Source organism: Lissotriton vulgaris, chromosome 6 (genome assembly GCF_964263255.1).
Source record: "Lissotriton vulgaris chromosome 6, aLisVul1.2, whole genome shotgun sequence".
Taxonomy (NCBI): domain Eukaryota; kingdom Metazoa; phylum Chordata; class Amphibia; order Caudata; family Salamandridae; genus Lissotriton; species Lissotriton vulgaris.
Window position 1 is genome coordinate 1475584841 of NC_141694.1, and position 21060 is coordinate 1475605900.

General features: G+C 42.8%; 1 protein-coding gene across 4 annotated transcripts in view; it reads left to right on the forward strand.

Moving 5' to 3' along the window:
* Nucleotides 1–21060, forward strand: part of VPS54 (VPS54 subunit of GARP complex) — a 599465-nt gene that overhangs the window by 275266 nt on the left and 303139 nt on the right. For all 4 annotated transcript variants that reach the window (XM_086927614.1, XM_086927616.1, XM_086927615.1 and 1 more), the window contains exons 10-11: nt 2080–2187; nt 10052–10104. In XM_086927614.1, coding sequence (XP_086783740.1) covers nt 2080–2187; nt 10052–10104 — 161 coding nt within the window. The remainder of the gene's footprint in view (nt 1–2079; nt 2188–10051; nt 10105–21060) is intronic.

Genomic DNA, 21060 nt, shown 5'->3' on the forward strand with positions numbered 1-21060 from the left:
AGATAGAAAGTGTTTTAATTGATTCTTAATTTTTAGGTTTAAATCCGGGTTAAAGGTTAGTTTGGTCTGGCTTGTAAGGGTCTTCTGAGTTGCATTATTTCTTTAAAAAAGGTTGGATGATGTAAACTGGTGGTCAAGGATGGTTTGGAATTTGTATTTGCGTTCATTGAGTATGTATGTGTCAAATGAGCAGAGTGGCAAGAAGCACCCCAATAGCTCCAGTAGAGTTCCTGATAAATTGAACTGCAAGTTGGCATTGAATGTTATGGGAACTTGGTTGGTGCTTGGTGAAAGTTCTATTTGTTACTTCTCCAAGCGTCTGGCAGTTGAAGTTGTGAGTTTAGCCTCTGCTCCGAGGGTCATTAAAATTGTTGGAACTTGTGTCAGATCCCCGTTCTGGGGGCAAGGCAGCAGGCAGGGGCAATTAGTTTACAACCACGGGGGTTAAGGCCTTTTACCACCTTTTACCACCGCTTTCCTTGGCCCACCCTACGACGGCTCTACAAACTGAGTCAAGTCTTATCCTTTCCATACTGGCTCAATGGTTAGAGTGGCTCAATGGTTAGAGCGGCAGACCCTGATGCAGAGGTCTAGCCCGGGACCAGGGTTCAATTCCCCGCCTCGGCGGGTCTTGGTCTCAAAAATTCCACGGACCTGATAATTCTCGCCTCGGTGCCTATTCCAATCATGGAGTCCCACTCTGCAACTCTGGGCAATAGCTTGCTTAATCTCCACAACGGCCCCCACAACACTAAGGATGCCTGGCCTCCACCTTGGGGGTGCCCAGGAGTGGACGCCTCACAGGGAAATCCAGGATGGGTTCCACAGCGGTTTTCGTACAAGCGCCTTGAGACCCTTGCGGGTGAGTAGTGCGCTATACAAGTATCAATTTACAATTTTATACTTCTCAGTGAGAGCGAGGGCGAGCAGTCACAGCCTTCTCTGTGTGGCGTTAATCGGGGTCAGTGATCAACACCACCCTCCGGCTCCGGCATCACAGTAACATCAATGCCCAGCCTAGTTATTCTGTTTGAATGAAAGACAGGTACTTTATTACACAAAAACACATACTTCTGCTACAATAGAATAATGCAAGGATGCCTAATTTGTGGGTGTGATGATTTTCTGTTGTTGCTCCCAGGGGCCTTTTCAGGCTAGCTCGACTACCCCTCCAACTGTCCCTTGTGGGCCCCTCCCTTTCATTGGGCCTACCCCTAAACCCCAAGTTCCAGAGTTCGTGGTACTGCCTCTGGGTGCAGCTCATGCTCCCCTCTCCCCTGCTTTGGTCTGAGCACTTGGTCACTGTGACCTTAGACCCTTTTAGTTTCTCACCCAGTTTGTAGGAGCAACACTGGACTGCCTTCTTCCTCACTGGTAGCAGAGGGCTCTCAGGTGACACAACATGCCTGTAGGTAATTGTTCTTTGTAGTAGAGGTGGCTGGGCACTACCTTTGGTATCCAGGGCCTTGAGGCATCATTGGGGTTCAATATCAATATGCAAAAGTCACACCTGGCTCCTTCGCAGATGCTCCCTCTCATCGGAGCCATTTTCGACAGTGCTGTTTCATGCCTATCCTCCGGCAACGAGAGTCCAGGATGTTTGGTCTATTATCCCGGTCTTTGTGGTCTTTGCATGGACAGCTGGCATGCTATGGTGGGACTGTGTTAAAACACACAGGAAATCATTTGGGCCATTTAACAGTTGATGAAGGAGATTGTGTGGATAGCTCCTCGTCCCTGCACCTGAAGCTGAAGCACTCAGTCAATACGTTCACTAGCTAGTCCAGATCTGGCACCATATACTTGCCTATCCAAAAGATACTACAATTTCTTTTTTTATGTTTTGTTTTTACTCTATGTTTTTGTGTAAACTTTAGGCTTTGTTTATTATAATTGAGCAATTTAAGTTTTTGTTATTGTGCAGTATTCTATCACCAAACCCTTAGATTGCAAATGTAAGTACAATTGATCAAATTTGCAAGCTCATATAGTTCTGGACTCTAATTAAGTGGAGCATTTATGATTTGTAATGCATTTCTTTTTATTGTCTAACCATTTACTTTGTTTCTTTGTTGATAGGAAAGGCTGGTATCCTTAGTGTTTGGGCTTTTGAAACAAAGAAAGCTAAATTTCTATGAAATATATGGTGACGAAATGAACACTACAGCAAAGAACATAATTAAACAGGTAAACATAATGTATCTCATTTACTTCCTATGAATCTAAAAAGGCCTTTTTTCCATGTGTCATGGCACCAGGTAAAAACCTGAATATGTACAACACAAAGCAAATGGAACTCATTCACCAACATTGTGTTTGCATTTATTTTTGTACCTTCTTGTCAGTGCTGCTTTTTCTTGGTAGTCATTTACTATACTGTAATTGCTAAATTACTATCTGGAACATATGCGGACAGAGATGCTTCAAGCTGTTCAAGCCTACACTTATGTTATTACCATAGGATTACACCAGGCAATACCTATTGAAAGTTCAAAAAGCGCCAAACAAAACTTGAAAAAATAAAAGGAGTAGCTTTCAGAGCAACAACCTCTGCTTGAGCATAGCTCCAAAGATCATCAAAAACTACAGTTTGAGATTAGTTTAGATTCAGAGGCGAGAATACTCTCCAGTTGTCCGACTTAGTAGAAACTTCACATAGTGCAAACTGTAAACTTGAAATTTGTATAAAATGGAGCAATGGTAGCCAAAGAAGGTAAACATCTGACAACTGGCCAAGGAATCTGATTGAATCTCTGTCCCAAGTAAGAGGATGTCATTCTGATTTGTAACTCATGCCTGCATTAGAGGGGGAAGTAGAGGATTAGAGCAGTGGGAAGAGAGAAAAAGGCTGAACGGTCGTGCAAAGAATGATACAGTCTATAATATTTGTTAAGCAGCTTAAAGCATAGAGTTAGACCTGCATTTACACATGTCAGCGATTAACTGCTAAGTCTTAAGATGGATATTGTACCTTCTTGTAAATAGCAATCCTTTTCCTCAAAAACCTCCCTACAAAAGTATGGTCTAGTAAGATAGGCTTTTGAAATATTACAGTTCTCTTCCACTGAACTGAGCAATTCCCTAAACTAAGGAGTTGGCAGATTGACCCAAAATTAGCAGACTGAATATTTGCAGAGATTGACAAAGACTACTATAGTCCAATATTTTCATAAAATAGGCTGTCCTCTTAGAATATTGATGTTGGTACTGAAACTACAAAACGAATTGCCTTTGAAGCCTTCTGAAAACCTCTGATAATCTACATTGAGTCAAGACCTCAACTCCTGAATTAAGTGCATTTTCCAAAAAGTAAAACCTTTCTTCATTTAAATGTTTTCAGAATGCAGTATCACGTGTCTCACTCAGTTATACTATATGAGGAGTAACCGCTGTACTCCATTTTTGATTAGTGTCACTATTAAATAAATTAAGGACACACCAGTTAGTTCAAAACATGTGAGTTGAATTGCAAGAAAGATGTAGTAAATGTATTTGACTTGCAATTTGACTAAACACAAATGAGTAGAGTAGGTAAACGGAACGAAAAAAAGATATCACATTTGATTACGAAAAAGAGATTAGATTGAAAAGTTCTGGTGCAGTTAAGAAATGCCAATGGTAGAAAGGGTATGGGTGTTTAAAGGTAATAAAAGGGGAATATGCCGAGGCACATCCCCACCTGGTTCAATGAAAACGTGTGAATCCCGGAATCATCATTAGAAGAGGTAAACATGAGAGGGAAGGATGAAGGTAAGGGAGTAAAAGTGTTGCATTGGAAAAAATGAAAAACTATAGCGAAACACTCAATTAATCACTGCCAAATTTCTCCTTTGATATTACACCAAAAATTTGCAACTACACATTACATATATAAGATCAGAGTTTTGTTGTATATAAAAAACATTTTATTTCATCTTGAGATTTTGTTTCAGATTACTTTTATAGACATTTTTTGGCTTTTTGGGGGTTTTTTAGTTCATCATCCAAATATTAACAGTTCAAAAATCATGTATAAAGAAACACATATATATATACACAACACATGACCTAAACAAATCTCAATAAAACCGGTCAATATTCTTTTAAAGTAGGCAAAGCGGTGGTTTTTGTCAAAAACCACCGCTTTGCCTACTTTAATAGATGAACTAAAAAACCTCAAAAAAGAAGCCAAAAAATGTCTATAAAAGTAATCTGAAACAAAATATCAAGATGAAATTAAAATGTTTTTTATATATAACAAAACTCTGATCTTATATATGTAATGTGTAGTCGTAAGGAGAGATTTGGCAGTGATTAATTGAGTGTTTTTCTATAGTTTTTCATTTTTTCCTATGACACTATTTCCCTACGTATAGCAAACTATGTATTTGTAGGGGTCCCCTGTTTTCCAAAGTATAGTAAAAGTGTTGTAGGCATAAAAGAGGGGTTTTACTGTTGATTTATGAAAATTGATTTGAAACAGTTGCTTTGAACCTAGTGCATTTCCGATATAAATCCACTTTTTAGAAGTGACATAGCAATTTAATTTAAAGCAATTGTTTCTCAAACGCAAACCATTTGCATAATCTACCATACATGGAAATGCAGTGCAATACCGGCTTACCTATGGATTAGTCCACCTTCTAAACTCAGTCCTTACTTATTTTTATATCCAGTCTTTAATCGCCTAACTAAACAGGATGTCCTCTTACATGGAAAACCTGTGTATTCAACGTTCAAAACATTCTTTCATAAAATGGAGTATTGACTCTGGAGATTATCCATGAGTCTTCTTTAACCTGTGTTAAAATAAATAGCATCTTATTTACTGTGAGTTGTGTTCCTCTGTTTCTGTAAGTCTAGACTATTTACAGAAGACCTGTTCTTACTGGGTCCCAGTAATTTCAGGTTAAACCACTCCTTTCACATTGTTTCAAAACAAATGTAAGCTGGTCATGGATGAAGTCATTAGTAGGCCCACCGCTTGATGCAAATATGGATTTCTTGGGTGCCTTTGGGGGTCTCTTGGGCTTCAAGAATAACAATGACATATGCGGACTGCTCCATGAAAATCTATCGGACTCTGGTAGGTGATGTTTGCATCAAAGTTTGCCAGTTAGCATTACTGAATGACCCATGAAGATTCTTAGAAACCAGCTGAATCCACTATTATGTGGGATGAATGCTGCCAATGTACCTAAGCTTTAACTACTACTGTTGAGCTTTAAAGATGACAGCAGCTATACTTATCCAGTGGGGGGTGAGTTCCTGACATCAACATGAATTTCATAATCCATTTGTTATGTATGTTTCACGGGTGAGCTGGGTTCAATGCACCAACGCTAAACGTGAAAGATTTGTAGCTCTGCAGAATCTCACCCAATACATTGTTGAAGTGGAATCATTGCGTTTGGGTTACTAACAATCCCCAAGCCAAGATGTGGGACACTGTGGTACAGTAAACAAACCTATTTCGCTCTTTCCAATATTATCCTCCCAAATGGTACCAAGAAGAATAGACATTTTTAACTAAAAGCATTTTATTGCAACAGGGCAAACCTGTTTCTTCCCACATCTTAAACAAACACAAAAGCAGCTAATTGGCACGTTGTGAACAACAAGAATAAAATGAACATTTCTTGCAAAGTTAAAATGTCGTTTAAAAGCTAATACCCTAAAACCTACTTCTATGCTGTACACTAAGAGAGCATGGAAATTAGTACTTGCAATCTAGACTTTCTTAGGGAGAAGCAACATACTGCATACCTTGTAGACAGCCAAAGCTATGGTTATCAAAAACGCGTGAAGGCAGTTTTCCCTGTAAAAGGAAAACACACGCCGCAGCAGCATCCTTTCTTTTGGATTTAGCTCGTTATTTGCATCAAGTGTGATGTGGCATCTTCTTGGTGTGTTGGCAGAAGTCAAGACAGTCTCCAGCATTATCTTGTGCGATAATCTGGGCAAAGGACTTCTCCTGAATAGAGGTCACAGGACAGTCCTTATATATTACATTTTATCAGAGATTGTAATTTCTGAGATACGTTTTGAAACGTATGACATAAATTATGTGCATCAAGGTGTGTGTCCCAGACGTATCCTTATGAACATAAAAAAATAAATGGATGTAATTTCAGACTACACTATTTTGGCTATGTGTCTGTGTTTGTTCTTATTTGGCATTGAAATTAGATAACTAGACACTTGTACCAGACTTATGTCGCATCAGGTGTTATATCTATGCCATTGTCTGAATGACTTTACACTTTCACAGTTATTGGAACGATAAGATTAGACGACATCTGAATCGATGGCAGGCATGACAATGATTCTGCCTAAATTGAGGAAACATTGCGACTCCCGTTACCTATTATTGAGACAATGGCGACTCCAGTTACCTAAGAATGGAGTCAGGACCTACTTAAAATTGATTCGGACCTTAGGGGCTTTACGTCAGGGACACTACTCTTAAATGCAATTTTATTGGATATAGATGTTTAATGCTGTCAAAATCTTGGTGGGCTTTCCAGTACTAGCTGGTCCAGCAAAGGTGGTCAGAACGAGAATTCCGTGGACCACTTTTGCCCTTCTGTTTACATGTGAAATACAAATATTTTGGGATAATAACCATGGAATACATGTTTTGGCACTTGATTGAGGATAAAGAAGAATTATTTGCTTCTGTATGGCAACCTATGTTGAGGTATATGTAGGTTGACAACCGGGAATGACCATGCCTGTCCGGATAGTCTTTGCACCTGTTCTACTGAACCTCACGTTCTTATTATACATCACTATTCTTGGTGTTTTTTCTCCCATTATCAAGGGTCAGGATGCTTTCTTGATGATAGTTTATACTAGTTTGTGCACAATACATCTTCTGATTACGGTAGGCGTAAAGGGAGATAGAGCGGTTCAAAGGGTATTAAGATTATTTGTGGTATTTTTCTTATACTGGGATCTTGGTATTCTGGATCCCGTCTCTTTGGTACATCCTACTCTAATGATAAATAGTATTGGAATAATAGACCAATAAACTCTTCGTAAAAAGATGTTAAAAAAGTGCACGTAATGAAATACTGTCAAAATTGTATGAACATTGATGGCTCCTTCCGTGCAGAGACCAAGCTTTTCACACTATCCTGTGTGCTACACTGTTAAATTTCAGTAGGTCAGTTTTTTTATGATTCTAGAAACATGAACATATGCCTTGTTGCACATACTCCTGAAGTAGAAGTGTGCAAGAATATAATCTCCCCTTTTCTGATTGATCCCACAGCTGGTGGGAGATGCAGGAAAATAGATTGAGGGAATATGAACATGGAAAGAGGCACAGTCTGTTTTGTTAGGCCATAAAGTGAACCATATCATTCTGATTATATTTATTATTTCATATTCAATTCAAATTGGAACGTGTTGGCCGAACTTTGTATAGGACACTCTTCTGGAATATTGTGCGAGGTAGAGCTCAGGATTGAAGTGCACATATGGAGCTCAGTAGAGGGATAAGTCCTAGAATAGTAGGTCAGGAATGAAGTGCTATGTCATCCTAGTGTTTGAAAAGCAAGGGCGCTTTAGGAGCGGATTGCGTATCTAAGATGGAAAACCTGTGTGGGTCTCAGTACTAGAATGGTAGGTACAAGGATGGCGGCGGATACTCTAGGTCGATATTTAGGCAGATTGTCAAGCCCTGCGTAACCCAGTATTATAATAGCTAGATTATTGCAACTCTCGAATCTGTTTATATAATCCTATTTCTGTGACTGTTCCAGTATTCACAGAACCAGGGTTGCTGTGGGTCCGGGTTAAGGGAATATTGACCGATTGATAAGGTGGTTTCAAGTAATTGAATAGCAGAGGGTGCTGAATTGCATGGTTGTGGTGCATTGAAATAATAGATGGCGTGTTGTCCACTATAGAGACTGGGTGTGGCATTTATGACTGAAGTGCTCTGTAAGAGCTGCATGTAGGTCTCAATGTGGTAGAAAGGGATGCTCTTACCTTGTATGAAATGCACTAATAGAGCCATTTTTCCGTCTCATTGCTAGGATAGCAGTGGAGGCTGCAGGTCAAGATTGAGAAATGTGTAACTGGGTATTATTAGCACGGTGTGCTGCAAGTTGAATGTAAAAAGAACAATTGATGGACAGAATGCAGAACAATATCATACATTCACCCCAGTAGAAAGATCTGGGCCTAAATCCATGTTTTTTTGCTCACCATGCCGTTCCAGTTTGGACCCAGCCATATGCAAATCAGTCTTGACCCTGCGCCCGATGGGAACAGTCCAGCCTGAACTGCCGGGCCAGGTCCTCCCTGGACTGGAAACAAGTATCCTAGCACTGGTTTCGGGCTTTCAGCCCTCATCAGCCAGGATAGCTTGACTCCAGTGGCATGGAGAGCATGGGACCCACTTCTGGGCATACCCGTCCCACTCAGGGTGACAAATGCAAATGCAAAAAGATGGATTTAACCCAGATCTCTTGACTCGGGGTGAATGTATGATTTATTCAGCATTCCGCCCATCATTTGTTTGCATAGCACGCAAGTTAAATGTAGGCAAGCTGATAGAGCCAGTATGCCCTGGTTTCTGATTTGAAATGGCAGGTGAACCTGCTAGTTTGAACTGAGGGCTTTCAAAACACTTTATATTGTTCCCAGTGTTGGAATAGCATGGGGATTCTGCTTTACAGTGCTTGCCTTTCAGGGAAACACTGTCTTTTTCCACTTCATGAACTCTGCTTACTACATAATGTGTTATGGTGCATTGGGAGAGATTTGTGTTGGTCCCAGTTCAAGTAAGGGCATAGAACAAGATGCAGCAGGTCAGTACTGAGGTGTGTTACAACATAACTATGTGGATCCAGATCGAGAATTAAGGTCCCTTTCCTAGTGTGTAAAGCTAAATGGGTTTTAAATGTCCCACCGAATCTTTGAGCCTAGGCCAAAATTCAGTTTGTGCTATGTCTTTTCTACCTGTGTCTGCTCCATCCTGCAGAAATCTCAAGCTATCTCTTCCAAGTCATCCAAATGAATGCAGTTAGACTTTTAACTAAAAGTACCACCAGGCTCAACATTCTCTATGCATGTGGCATTTGTAAAAGACAGCTATGAGCTTATGACCTAAGGACCCTGACTGGAAATGCTTCCAGATAATATACACACCAATGGGAATTAAAAAAAATCACCATTCCCCCCAAAAATGAAAATTGCTGCGCTTGTTGAGCATATTCTGCACCCATTTCTTTAGAGAAAAAAACACACGAGGGTTTAATTAATAAACTTTACTATGGATCATTCTTATGGTTTTATTTCACTGATATGGCCAAAACGAACTAGCATCTATATTACTCATAGTTTACCCTCCCCAGTTCAAAATATTTTCCCACTGTTTACTTTTCTTAAAATTGGACTTGTTTGTATCATTCTTTTCATTCCTCGTCCTCGCCTGCTTGACAAGCTGGCGGTGCGCTGAAACCATGCAAGCACAATGTGCGCTTCCTCCTAGTGCATCCTTGCACACCTAGAAGCAGAATAGGCTCCTCATAGTTTAAGGAGCTACATCTATCCTGCAGCAGTGAACAGATAACTGGGTTATGGTGAGCTCAAGCATCAATATATTCTTGTGCTGTAGGGATGAGAGAGATACTCTTAAAGAGACAGGTAAGCATAGTTAAATAACTTGCAAATGGCTAAGCTTGACATTTCCAGGTGACCAAAAAGTATTAACTGGATAGTGGCTATTAATGTGGTGCTGGGAACCATGACGGCCATGCTTTGGAGGTTTGTGCTCTTTAAAGCCTCAATTTACTTGAAATTCGGTTTGGATAAAGAGATTGGAAAACAATGCTTTTTGGAAGAATTGGAGAGGATGGAAAGAGTTGTATCCTTATTTTTAAGCTCTTGTGTCCCATTTGTAGAATCGCCTGTTAACATAGGAAATTATATGGAAGAGTTTTCTCTTTGATTAATTTATTGTTTTGAAGGGGAACACTTTGCAGGTTACTAATAAGAATTGGTTTTGAACAACTACAGCGTATACTTAAAAATCTTCCATTATTATTTATCTTCACAGTGTGTGATTAGTACGGTATCTCAGATAGAAGAAATAGATGCCGAAACATATAGGTATGTATCCTTTTAATATTTTATTCTGATGCTTTTCAGTAGGATGTTAAATAGTGTGCTTGTATTTGCTGGAATTACGACAATGGAGACGGAAAACGAACAATCAGACAGGTTGACGAAGGGTCAGTTTGAATGTCCCAGGTAGGTTTCATAATGGAGTGATCATCAACCCTGAGAGGGCCTTTTATACAGTAACAGCAGTTGAGTGGGGTCTTACCCTCCTATACATTGGCTCTGTCTGGTGTCATTCACACACAAAACAGACACCCGGAGGGGGTTGGTCAGTGGAAAGTGAGGTAGAAGAATAATTGCAGTTCTTTTTTAATTACCATCTGCCATCCTGTAGGGTATATTCAGGAGATTTATCTGTATGAAAATTTGAGTACAACATTTAAACCGAACATGCTGAAATGGCTAGCTCTACTCTTAAGGATAAATGGACTCTGCAACATTGTGGTCTGATAGAAAACTGTGTTTTAGCAGTCTCTAAACGTATAAGTGAAAATGAGGTGGAGAGGATGTATTTCATGCCTGATTTTGCTCCCTTGCATCCTGAATGCAACTAATTTTTTAATTCTTTTGTCCACTCTCCATGGACGACAGATCTAGGCTTTGACTTGGTTATTACAGAGGTCTTTTGTTTATCTTTTTTACCTTATTACCCTAGTCCCTGATTTTGTTCAATAATATTAGCTTCAAGGCCTCCAGGATATGTTGGTGTTTGCTTTCTTCATCAAATCTCAAAGACTCTGACCATTCCTTGAGGTGTTAACGTTTGAGCTATTGTCTGCTATGATTGTAGGTTACTGTCCACTTCCTAAGGGATCATAGAGTCAGAGTGAAGTATTACCAGGTGCGCTGCTATGATAACCAAAGTCTATCCAGATTCTGCTGTTTTCAAAATTATCCCTTTATTACTGGGTAACAGTTTTAAGTAAATAAAATATTAGCAACTACACATTTATGGTGGCAGGGCACCAGTCCTATAACAAGAAGTGGCGGGACTTATCAAGTTAGGCAGTATGCAAGTGACATCATGACGCGTTCCATCACAGCGCGTAACGTCACAATGTGTGACATTGCACATGGAAGTGTCATTGCAGGAAGTGACATCGGTATTAATACCTCACACATATGTTTATCCGGTATATCATGAGTACATTTAAGTGCATTATGAGATTTAACAAATGAGATTTGGAGTCTGGGTTGTGCCACAAAAGTGGTGCAATCCTGACGCAAAATCTGGGCCTCAAATAATACATTATTTTTTTCTAAACCCTGACACAAAGAAATTGCTTACAAGTAAAAGCATGCTAGTAGATCTGTTCGGCTTAATTGGTTGCAAAGTCTGCATTTTAAAATATTTTATAGACTTAAGGCATCTACTGCGGAGGTCAAAGAGTGTAGGTGCAAGACTATTGTCACGACCTGAACCGAGCGCACTGCTGGGGAGAATCTACATTAAACTTCTTGCACAAATGTTTTTCAAAAAATTAAACTTTTTTCATGCAAAAAAAAATTACACTTTACAAATCATCTTGAGTTCATCATTGTTTCTATAATTTTCTTATTCATTAGAGATATTCATATAATTTAGTATCTTTTTGTATTTACATATTTTCCAGTGAACAAGTCATTCCTTCATGACTACATATACGTAGTGTTTTCATCAATCATACATATGAAATGATGATTAGACATTCAACATGAAATTAATAATGACTGCGATTGTTGGTAGCTGGCCCGATGCATTTCGGGACATGTAGTCCCTTACTCAGGGGCCACTGTAAATGAAATGATGTAAAAACAAATAGTCATTGCACATTTCTTGATCTCATGTCATAATACCATTACTTCAATTATTTCGAATTCATAATTAGAGGCCAACTAAAATAGTTTTGAGTCACACCAATGGCGGCATGCACAGTAAATTAAGTTTAACAATCATGGTACAAGAAGTTTAATATATATTCTCCCAAGCAGTGCGCTCGGTTCAGGTCGTGACAATAGTCTCGCACCTACACTCTTTGATTCAGACAACTTAGGCACAGGCAGCCCTATGACACCCAGCAGCACGCTATAGATAGAAGACAATTGCTTTATTTTAGTAAAAACTAGATATGCACTTATCCAATAGGTGTGCTAGTGACCATATCTCTTTATCTACTGCGGAGGTGCCTCGATAAATCTCAGGGAATAATAATAATGGTGAGATAACTCTGGAGGTTAATGCATTTGTTGGAGAGATCTGTGTTCTGTGTAGTCCCAGATTTGATTCAAAGTAGTATAGAAGGGTATGGTGTCTCCTGCAAAGCACATCATGTACATGCAGATCACAGATTTTTGTTTTAAGTAGATAGGTATGCGGATTACTGCTTTGAACACAGATATTTTTGTTACTTGCAGTTCATGAATTGTAATCCTTAAAATAGACCACAGTTAGCTATGAAGGGCATGTGACTCCTATACCTTGTAACCCTCACTGTCTCATGCAACACATCTTTTACATTGATTTGCACACTTACATGATTTAATGTCAATGGATACAGTGTATGTTACATAAAGTGCTCGAACACCCTGCATTGTTATGAGTAGCGCTATAAAAGAAATACAATAGTGCCATTTAACATGTTATTTGTGTAAGTACTGGGACAGACCATCACATCTGACATTCACACGTTATGTTATGTTATGTTATGTTAATAACTTTTATTAGGCGCACAGCTGCCCCAGCAAAGGGGCGTCCTGGCGCCTGATCAAGTGCCACAACACAACAAATCGATGCTGGAAAAGAGAGGGAATCAGTCAGCAGTAGGGAACAGATAAGTTTTTATGGCGCGTCTGAAAAGAGTCAGGCTGTTCAGGGCACGAATATGGACAGGGAGAGAGTTCCACAATCCTGCCGCTAGAACTCGAAAGGAACGACCTCCCATCCACACAGTGCATGCACTCATATACAGGAACTGAACAAAGTAAAAAGCATGCATCTCTTAAGTACCTGTGAAGAGATAATAAGCATAAGCTGTGTGCTTTTGTTTCCCCTCCATTACATTTGAATTTAGGTGTCAGGTTCCAGGCTGCCTCCAGTCAGGATACTCGATCAAAAGTACACCAGAAGGCCCCTTAACTTCTGCCTTTATCTTTGGCCCAGCTGAAGGTGAAAACAAAATCCCTTCGCTGCCTACTCGTTGCTGCTGGGAATGGAATTCAGGCAATGTATAGGCGCTGCTGAATATGTCCCTGTGTCTGAAAATTACACTGGGACAAGTTCAACATATTTCTTTGGAGCCCAACGTCTTGGCAGGGTGGACAGCTTGAAAATAGTGGGTGGACGCTGTGTACCCCCAACTCTTACCCTGTATGATGGTATCACTTTTCAAGATTGTTTGTTTACGAAGGTCAGAAAACTTCCTTACAGTTTTCTCAGATTTCCTGCCTTTGTCTTGATGAACAAGATGAGGTGTCTACATACCATCTACGTAACATCCCGGCCCTTGAGTCCTAAACTTTTTCTTAAAATTTTTTTTTCAGGGTGGTTACTCTAGAGCAGATTCTGTCTGCGAGTCACTATGTACATGGACATCCATATGAAAAGAAATAAGCTTCAAGACGGTATGAAAATATCAGATTGCAGCTGGATCCTTGAGGGCAGGCCCAAGTGAAATGCATGTTATGATGTCATAATCTTGAATAATTTCAGTAATTGCGCATTAAACGTGTTATGGGAAAGTCCAGAAATGATGCTGTTCCACCGTGACCCATAATTAGTTTTCAGAATAAATTTAGCACAAGTGCAAGGAAACAATGCGAATGACCAAAGTGTAAGTGGCTGCTGTTTGCAGCGCTTGTTATTTTTGTGGGAAATGCCTCCTCCGGTCCAAAATGGACGGAAAGACACTGTTCGCTCTAAAATACAGTGTCAAATACTGGTTACACATTTCACATTTCACTTAATTTTCCCGAGATTTAACATAATTACGCAAATGCAAAGTATGCCAAACTCACACACCCCTTCTTGTACTGCCCCCCAACCCTTGTGATTTTTTTTCCTAAAAGTTTGTTTGGGAGTGGACAGGGGTCCATTGCCATGCATACGCATGGTAGCGTGCTGACCCTAGTAGGCTACCATCCCTATAATGGCATCCAAAGGAGTGAGTTGCAATTTGCATACATCCTGAATAGTAATGAGGTCCTCTCGACCGGGATCAAGGGCCCGGGATCGGTCTCAGAGCCATTCCAAGTGCTCGTCTTTACAGTTGGTCATCGGTCAAGCCCCACAAGCATAAGAAGAACAAGAAGTCCATCAAAGTCGTTTGACGGACCGGGGACCGTTGACATTCAAGGTCTGGCTCCGTGGTTGATCCTGCCCTCTTCGTGCCTCTCTGAGTTTCCAGGAGTTGGAGTGACTCCCATCCAACTCCATGAATTTTATGAGCGCATGCACCTCATATTTGGGAGACCCTTTTCTTCTGGAGCGCCTTTGACCCCATGGGTTCGGGAGGGGCCACTACTGGTCTTCCGCCAGTGGGTTTGCCCCCAGCACCAGTCTGGCTCCTTGGATCCACTCTCGTTGTGCCACTTCGAACTTCCCTGCTGCCATCTCCGCTGCAGACGTCCCGGCGCCCACTGGTGGTACAGTCCCCATACTCATCCTCGACTCCAACACGGAGCCAGATAGGCACTCTCCGACTCCGACCGAGAGTATTCCATCTAGGTCAGATCCTGTGCCCTATTCCTCTGGGATGAATGGGAGGGGCCACTGAATCCTGATAAATTCCAGCCCCTAAATATTTGTGGACACTTGCTGTGAGGATTTGGCAAATGCCAGTGGACTGAACACCTCTCCAGATACTGGTTTGGACTCTCCTCCTACTGTGGCTATGGAGGAGGTAGTTTCATTTGATATGCTGGACTTGTAGTATGCTTATTTTCACTTCCCCATCCTGCCTGCCCACAATCATAACCTGCCGTTCACTATAGGCCAGGAGCACTTTCAATTTGCTGAGCTCCCCTTCAGACTTACCAGTGCTCCTCAGGTGTTCATAAGAGTGTTTGCGGTGGTTGCAGCCATCTTCAGGGGTCAGGGATTCCAGTCTTTCCCTACCTCGATGATTGGCCATTAAATGTGGGCTCTCCCCAGCAGTCGTCTGAAACACCCCCCCCCCCCCCCCCCCCCGCCGCCCCCCCGATTATGGTGAACCTTCTGCTCTTTCTGGGGTTCCAACATGCTGAAGTCACACCCAAATCCTACATCCAGAGGTGGTGCAAGGTCTCTTCAAAGTATGGGGAGAGTCTTGGATTGATCTGTTTGCCTCCGTCGAACGTGCAATATCAGAAGTTTTGCTTGTTGGAGTTTCCAAGCCGCCTCTTGCTCGGAGACACTTTGTCTCTAGTAGAGCTCAGGCCTCCTCTTACCCTTTCTGCCAACACCATTCCTCCTAGAGTTCTCAAGAAGATGACGGATCAGACCATAGTCATTCTTGTGGCTCCGGATTGGGGATGGAGAGTCTGTTATCCCAAACTGTTGAGCATGAGCACGGATCCTCCAATCAAGCAACTTCTTTAGGAGGATCTTCTTTTACAGCAAAAGGACGGGGTTCTGGACTCAAACCTGGTAACTCTTTGCCTTCATGTATAGAGATTGAGCAGCAAAAGTTAACCGCTTTCGACCTTCCACCCGAAGTCTGCAAAGTTATCTTGGCAGCCAGACGTCCCTCCACCAAGACGGTATACGCTTGCTGCTGGGGCAAATTTGTGGCATGGTGTACAGATAAGCAAGTTGACCCCCTATATGTACCTCTTTCCCAAATTCTTCTGTTTATTCTCACAGTGACCCAGCAGGGCTCTGCCTTAGGCATCTTAAAAGGCTATCTTTCTGCCATCTCAGCATTTCTGTGGTTGGCAGATCAGCCATCCCTGTTTAAGTCCCGTATTGTACATTGGTTTCTGAAAGGTCTCCGAATCATGTTCCCACCTTCTCCCTTCATCATGTCTCAGTGGGACCTCAATTTAGTCCTAACATTCCTGATATGTGCTCCATTCAAGCCAATGCACAACTTCCCTATCAGGCTGGCGAGCATGCTAATAGGAAAAAGCACTCTCCCGGTGCTAGGCGACTTTAACATCCACTTGGATGATCTCAATGACCCATCAGCTAGAAGTTGCCCAGCTGGTCTCGAAGCCCTACAGCTCTCACAAATGGTTCCGTCCACCACTCACGAAAAAGGCCATCTCCTAGATCCCGTTTTCTCAAACAACCCCAGACAGGAGGTGCTAGCACCCAAGCGGATGCCTTGGACAGATCATTCCATGATACCATTGACGCCTCCTCAAACCTCATACACCCTGTTGCTGGGGCAGCTATGCACGGTATAAATCGGTTTAATAATAATAATACAGTTGACCACAAAAAAGATTGTATAGCAGAGGGGCGCAAATGGCCTAGGAAAGTTCCTGGATTTGGGCCCAGATCTTTGGACTGGGTTGAGTGTGTGACATTGATCCACATTCGGTCCATCACCTGTTGTGTTTGCATATTCCGCCCTAAGTGCGCTGGGGATGCCCAGACGTGGGTCCCAGGCACTCCACACCACTGGAGTCAAGCTAGCCGGGCTGATGAGAGGTGTTACCTCGAAACCGGTCCGGTCCTCGGATGCTTGATTCCGTTCTGGGAAGGACATGGCTTTTGTAGTTCGGACTGGACTGTTCCCATGGGGCACAGGGTCAGAGCTGATTTGCATATCGCCATTGTCTAACCCAGGGTGGTGTGGAGTGCAAAATAACGATGGATTTGGGCCCAGATCTTTGGACTGGGTTGAGTGTGTGACATTGATCCACATTCGGTCCATCACCTGTTGTGTTTGCATATTCCGCCCTAAGTGCGCTGGGGATGCCCAGACGTGGGTCCCAGGCACTCCACACCACTGGAGTCAAGCTAGCCGGGCTGATGAGAGGTGTTACCTCGAAACCGGTCCGGTCCTCGGATGCTTGATTCCGTTCTGGGAAGGACATGGCTTTTGTAGTTCGGACTGGACTGTTCCCATGGGGCACAGGGTCAGAGCTGATTTGCATATCGCCATTGTCTAACCCAGGGTGGTGTGGAGTGCAAAATAACGATGGATTTGGGCCCAGATCTTTGGACTGGGTTGAGTGTGTGACATTGATCCACATTCGGTCCATCACCTGTTGTGTTTGCATATTCCGCCATAAGTGCGCTGGGGATGCCCAGACGTGGGTCCCAGGCACTCCACACCACTGGAGTCAAGCTAGCCGGGCTGATGAGAGGTGTTACCTCGAAACCGGTCCGGTCCTCGGATGCTTGATTCCGTTCTGGGAAGGACATGGCTTTTGCAGTTCGGACTGGACTGTTCCCATGGGGCACAGGGTCAGAGCTGATTTGCATATCGCCATTGTCTAACCCAGGGTGGTGTGGAGTGCAAAATAACGATGGATTTGGGCCCAGATCTTTGGACTGGGTTGAGTGTGTGACATTGATCCACATTCGGTCCATCACCTGTTGTGTTTGCATATTCCGCCCTAAGTGCGCTGGGGCTGCCCAGACGTGGGTCCCAGGCACTCCACGCCACTGGAGTCAAGCTAGCCGGGCTGATGAGAGGTGTTACCTCGAAACCGGTCCGGTCCTCGGATGCTTGATTCCGTTCTGGGAAGGACATGGCTTTTGTAGTTCGGACTGGACTGTTCCCATGGGGCACAGGGTCAGAGCTGATTTGCATATCGCCATTGTCTAACCCAGGGTGGTGTGGAGTGCAAAATAACGATGGATTTGGGCCCAGATCTTTGGACTGGGTTGAGTGTGTGACATTGATCCACATTCGGTCCATCACCTGTTGTGGTTGAATATACCCAGACATCACTCAGCGAGGCCCTCACTGAGAGCTTCACTCGCTCCCGGTCAAGCCAGGATCAAATTCAAGTCCCTAAGCCTGGCCCACCGAGCCATGTATGGGAGAGGCCCCTCCCTTATCCAAAAGCTGGTATCATTACTCACCCCATCGCCACCTTAGGTCAATCTCTAACTTTCGGATGAATCCTACCAGATATAAGAGAGCCAGATTGGACGGAAGATCATTTACCCATCTGGTACCCAAACTGTGGAACAGCATGAATCCAGAACTCCGACTAATTGAAAACGAAGTGTCTTTCAAAAAAAACTCAAAACATGGCTCTTCCTCTAAACCCATGTGCTAACACCTGTCTGTCCTGTATCACTTCAGCGTTGAGATGCCCAAGGGTAGTTACGCGCTTTACAAATAACTAAACTTAAACTATTAAAAAACTACTTTCTAGTGCCAATAACATCTGCTCGGAGGGCCAGTGAGCTACAGGCTTTATCATCTCTGCCTCAGTACCTTACCATCTTCCCAGATAAGCAAGTTCTATGAACGAGAGCCATCTTCCTACCAAAGGTGATCAACCCCTTTCGTCTATCACAGTCCATCACCCTGCCTATCTTTTACGCTCTGCCTCACCCCTTTAAAGAAGAGGAGAGACTCCATTAACTTGATCAAAAAAGAGTGTTGTCATTCTACACTGACCACACAAGAGTTTCGGGTGGACGATCAACTTTTTGTGGGGTACGTTGGAGCCAAAAAAGAAATGGTGGTGCAGGAACGGACTATCTTACGATGGATAATGCTCTGCATCAAATCTGCTACGCATTGGCCAAATAGCACCTCTTGGAAGTTTGTGAGCTCATTCTAGCAGAACCAAGATGGAGACCTCTGCGTTAGCTCACGGAGTACCCGTCCTGGATATCTGTCAGGCATCAAGGTGGAGTTTTCTGCACATGTTTACAAAGCACTACTACCTTGACAGTCAGGTCCGCCGAGTCGGCCATTTTGCCCATTTGCTCCTACAGGATTTTTTTAATGTAATCCGTGTCGCAGCCCCACCGCTGGGATAGTATTGCTTGGGTATCTATTCTAAGGTAAGGAATCTGCGGCTAGAAGTCTCTATCAGATGAACAAGTTACTTACATTTGGTAATGTCTTCGAAGGTAGATACTCTGTCTAGCTTCAGATTCCTTACTGACCCACCCATCCTCCCTGGTCTGCGAACGGATTCAGAGTAAAGGTATTTCCCCTTTCAAGGGGGCTAATTTGATGCACCAGTGGTCAATGTTCTTCGTGGCTCTATGCTTCTGGCGTGGAAAGTTGCAAATATAAACTGACATCAGTGCACTGGGGTGGCGGCTATGTAGGCCCAGCACACATCACTTCCGACACGGGCGACAACTCCACGTGGAGCCAAACAACGTCATCTACTGTTGCTCACCCAGTATTTCCGGATCCAGTCTGATGCCTGGAGAATATTGTTAGGTAAGGAATCTGCTAGTCTCTACTAGATAAGGCATTACTGAAGGGTAAGTAACTTGTTCATTGGTAAATGGCGTGATAATGAGGCTCCATGAGAAAGGTACAGACTTCCAAATATTGACAGCTCAACTTCCGAATGGGAATGCTTGATTGTCAGTTTACGGTTGCCTAATCACATTGGCTAAGGCCCAGAAGTATTTTGGCCCAGTTCATCTGGAGTCCAGACGCATCCTTGTATAGGGCAAGTATCTCCAATACCTGGAGCCTGGATACCTGTGATTTAGTTAAGAAAAGGACATCATCTATGTATTGGGTTGTTCTATCTTCTGTCTGTCCACCCCAGTACCACCCTTGGATTTGCGCATCACATAGAAATAGTTGAGCTAGGGGTTCGATGGCTAGGACGAAAAGAAGTGGAGAAAGAGGGCATCCCTCCCTGGTACTTCTAAGAATCAGGAAGGGGCCCAAAAATTCTCCATGAACCTTTACTTGGGCGGTTGGTTTGGTATAAAGGAGTTTCATATGAGACCTAAATCTCAGACCAAAGCCCATTTTCTCCATAGTCTTAAGGGGGAAAGGCCATTCAACCAAGTCAAATGCCTTCTCTGTGTCTATAAGAAGGAGTGTAAATGGGCTTGGTAGAGCCTTGGCATGAGCCAGTGCCACTTGCACGCATTGTAAGCAGTGACGAGCGCTGCAGTTAGGCATAAAGCCGCATTGGTCTGTGTGGATCACGAGGTGTCAGGCTTGTTGGACTCTGATTGCGAGTATTGTAGCATAGATCTTAATTTCTGCATTGATCAGGGAGATTGGGCGTTAATGTGAATAACTTGTGGGGGTTGGTCCTCTTTTGGGAGAATCACTATTGTAACCCTATTAAGCTCGATTTGTGGGGGGAAGTCCCTTTGTTGGTAGCCTCTGTATAGAGGTCCGGGAGATGAAGGCCAAGGATTTCACAATACTTCTTGTAGAACTCCAGCAGGAAGCAGTCGGGTTCGGGTGTTTCCCTGGTTTCAGGGATAGTATGGTGTTGCTGATTTCCTCGAGTGTGAGGGGACTGTTTGGGGCCAATGTAAGGGAAAGTGTCAGGCTGGGCAAAGGAATGTCGATCGGAATCAGGTTGTCTATCTTTTGCTTGGGTCTGAGTTGGGCGGTATAGAGTTGTTGATAAAACCTGCAAATGGTGGAGCAATCTTGGGGGGGAGGGGGTTGTTTTTATGGGTTCTGGGTGTGTGTAATATTTCAGGGACAACTCTGGAGAACATTTCTCTGGTGGCTAACCAGAATGATAGCTTCACACTTTTTTTCCCCCATTCATAGAAATGTTTTGTGAATGCTCTTTATCACTGTTGTGTGTCTTCTGCTATTACTTGTTTCAGTAAGGTCCTTATGAATTGCAATTGTCGGCTTAGGGTTTCCAATGGTTTGTTAATGGAGATAAAGTGGATGAAAGTTGAAGTTAACATTTGATTGATTAAATTCATTCGGTGCAAACGACTGTGCAGCTTGGACGGGGTCTCAAGTGGCTCCTTTCGGATGTTCTTATGATTGCAGCGCAATTGGACAGAGCGCGAAGAAAGCGTGCAGGCTGAAAACAGATGAAGGTAGTATAAACAGGAAG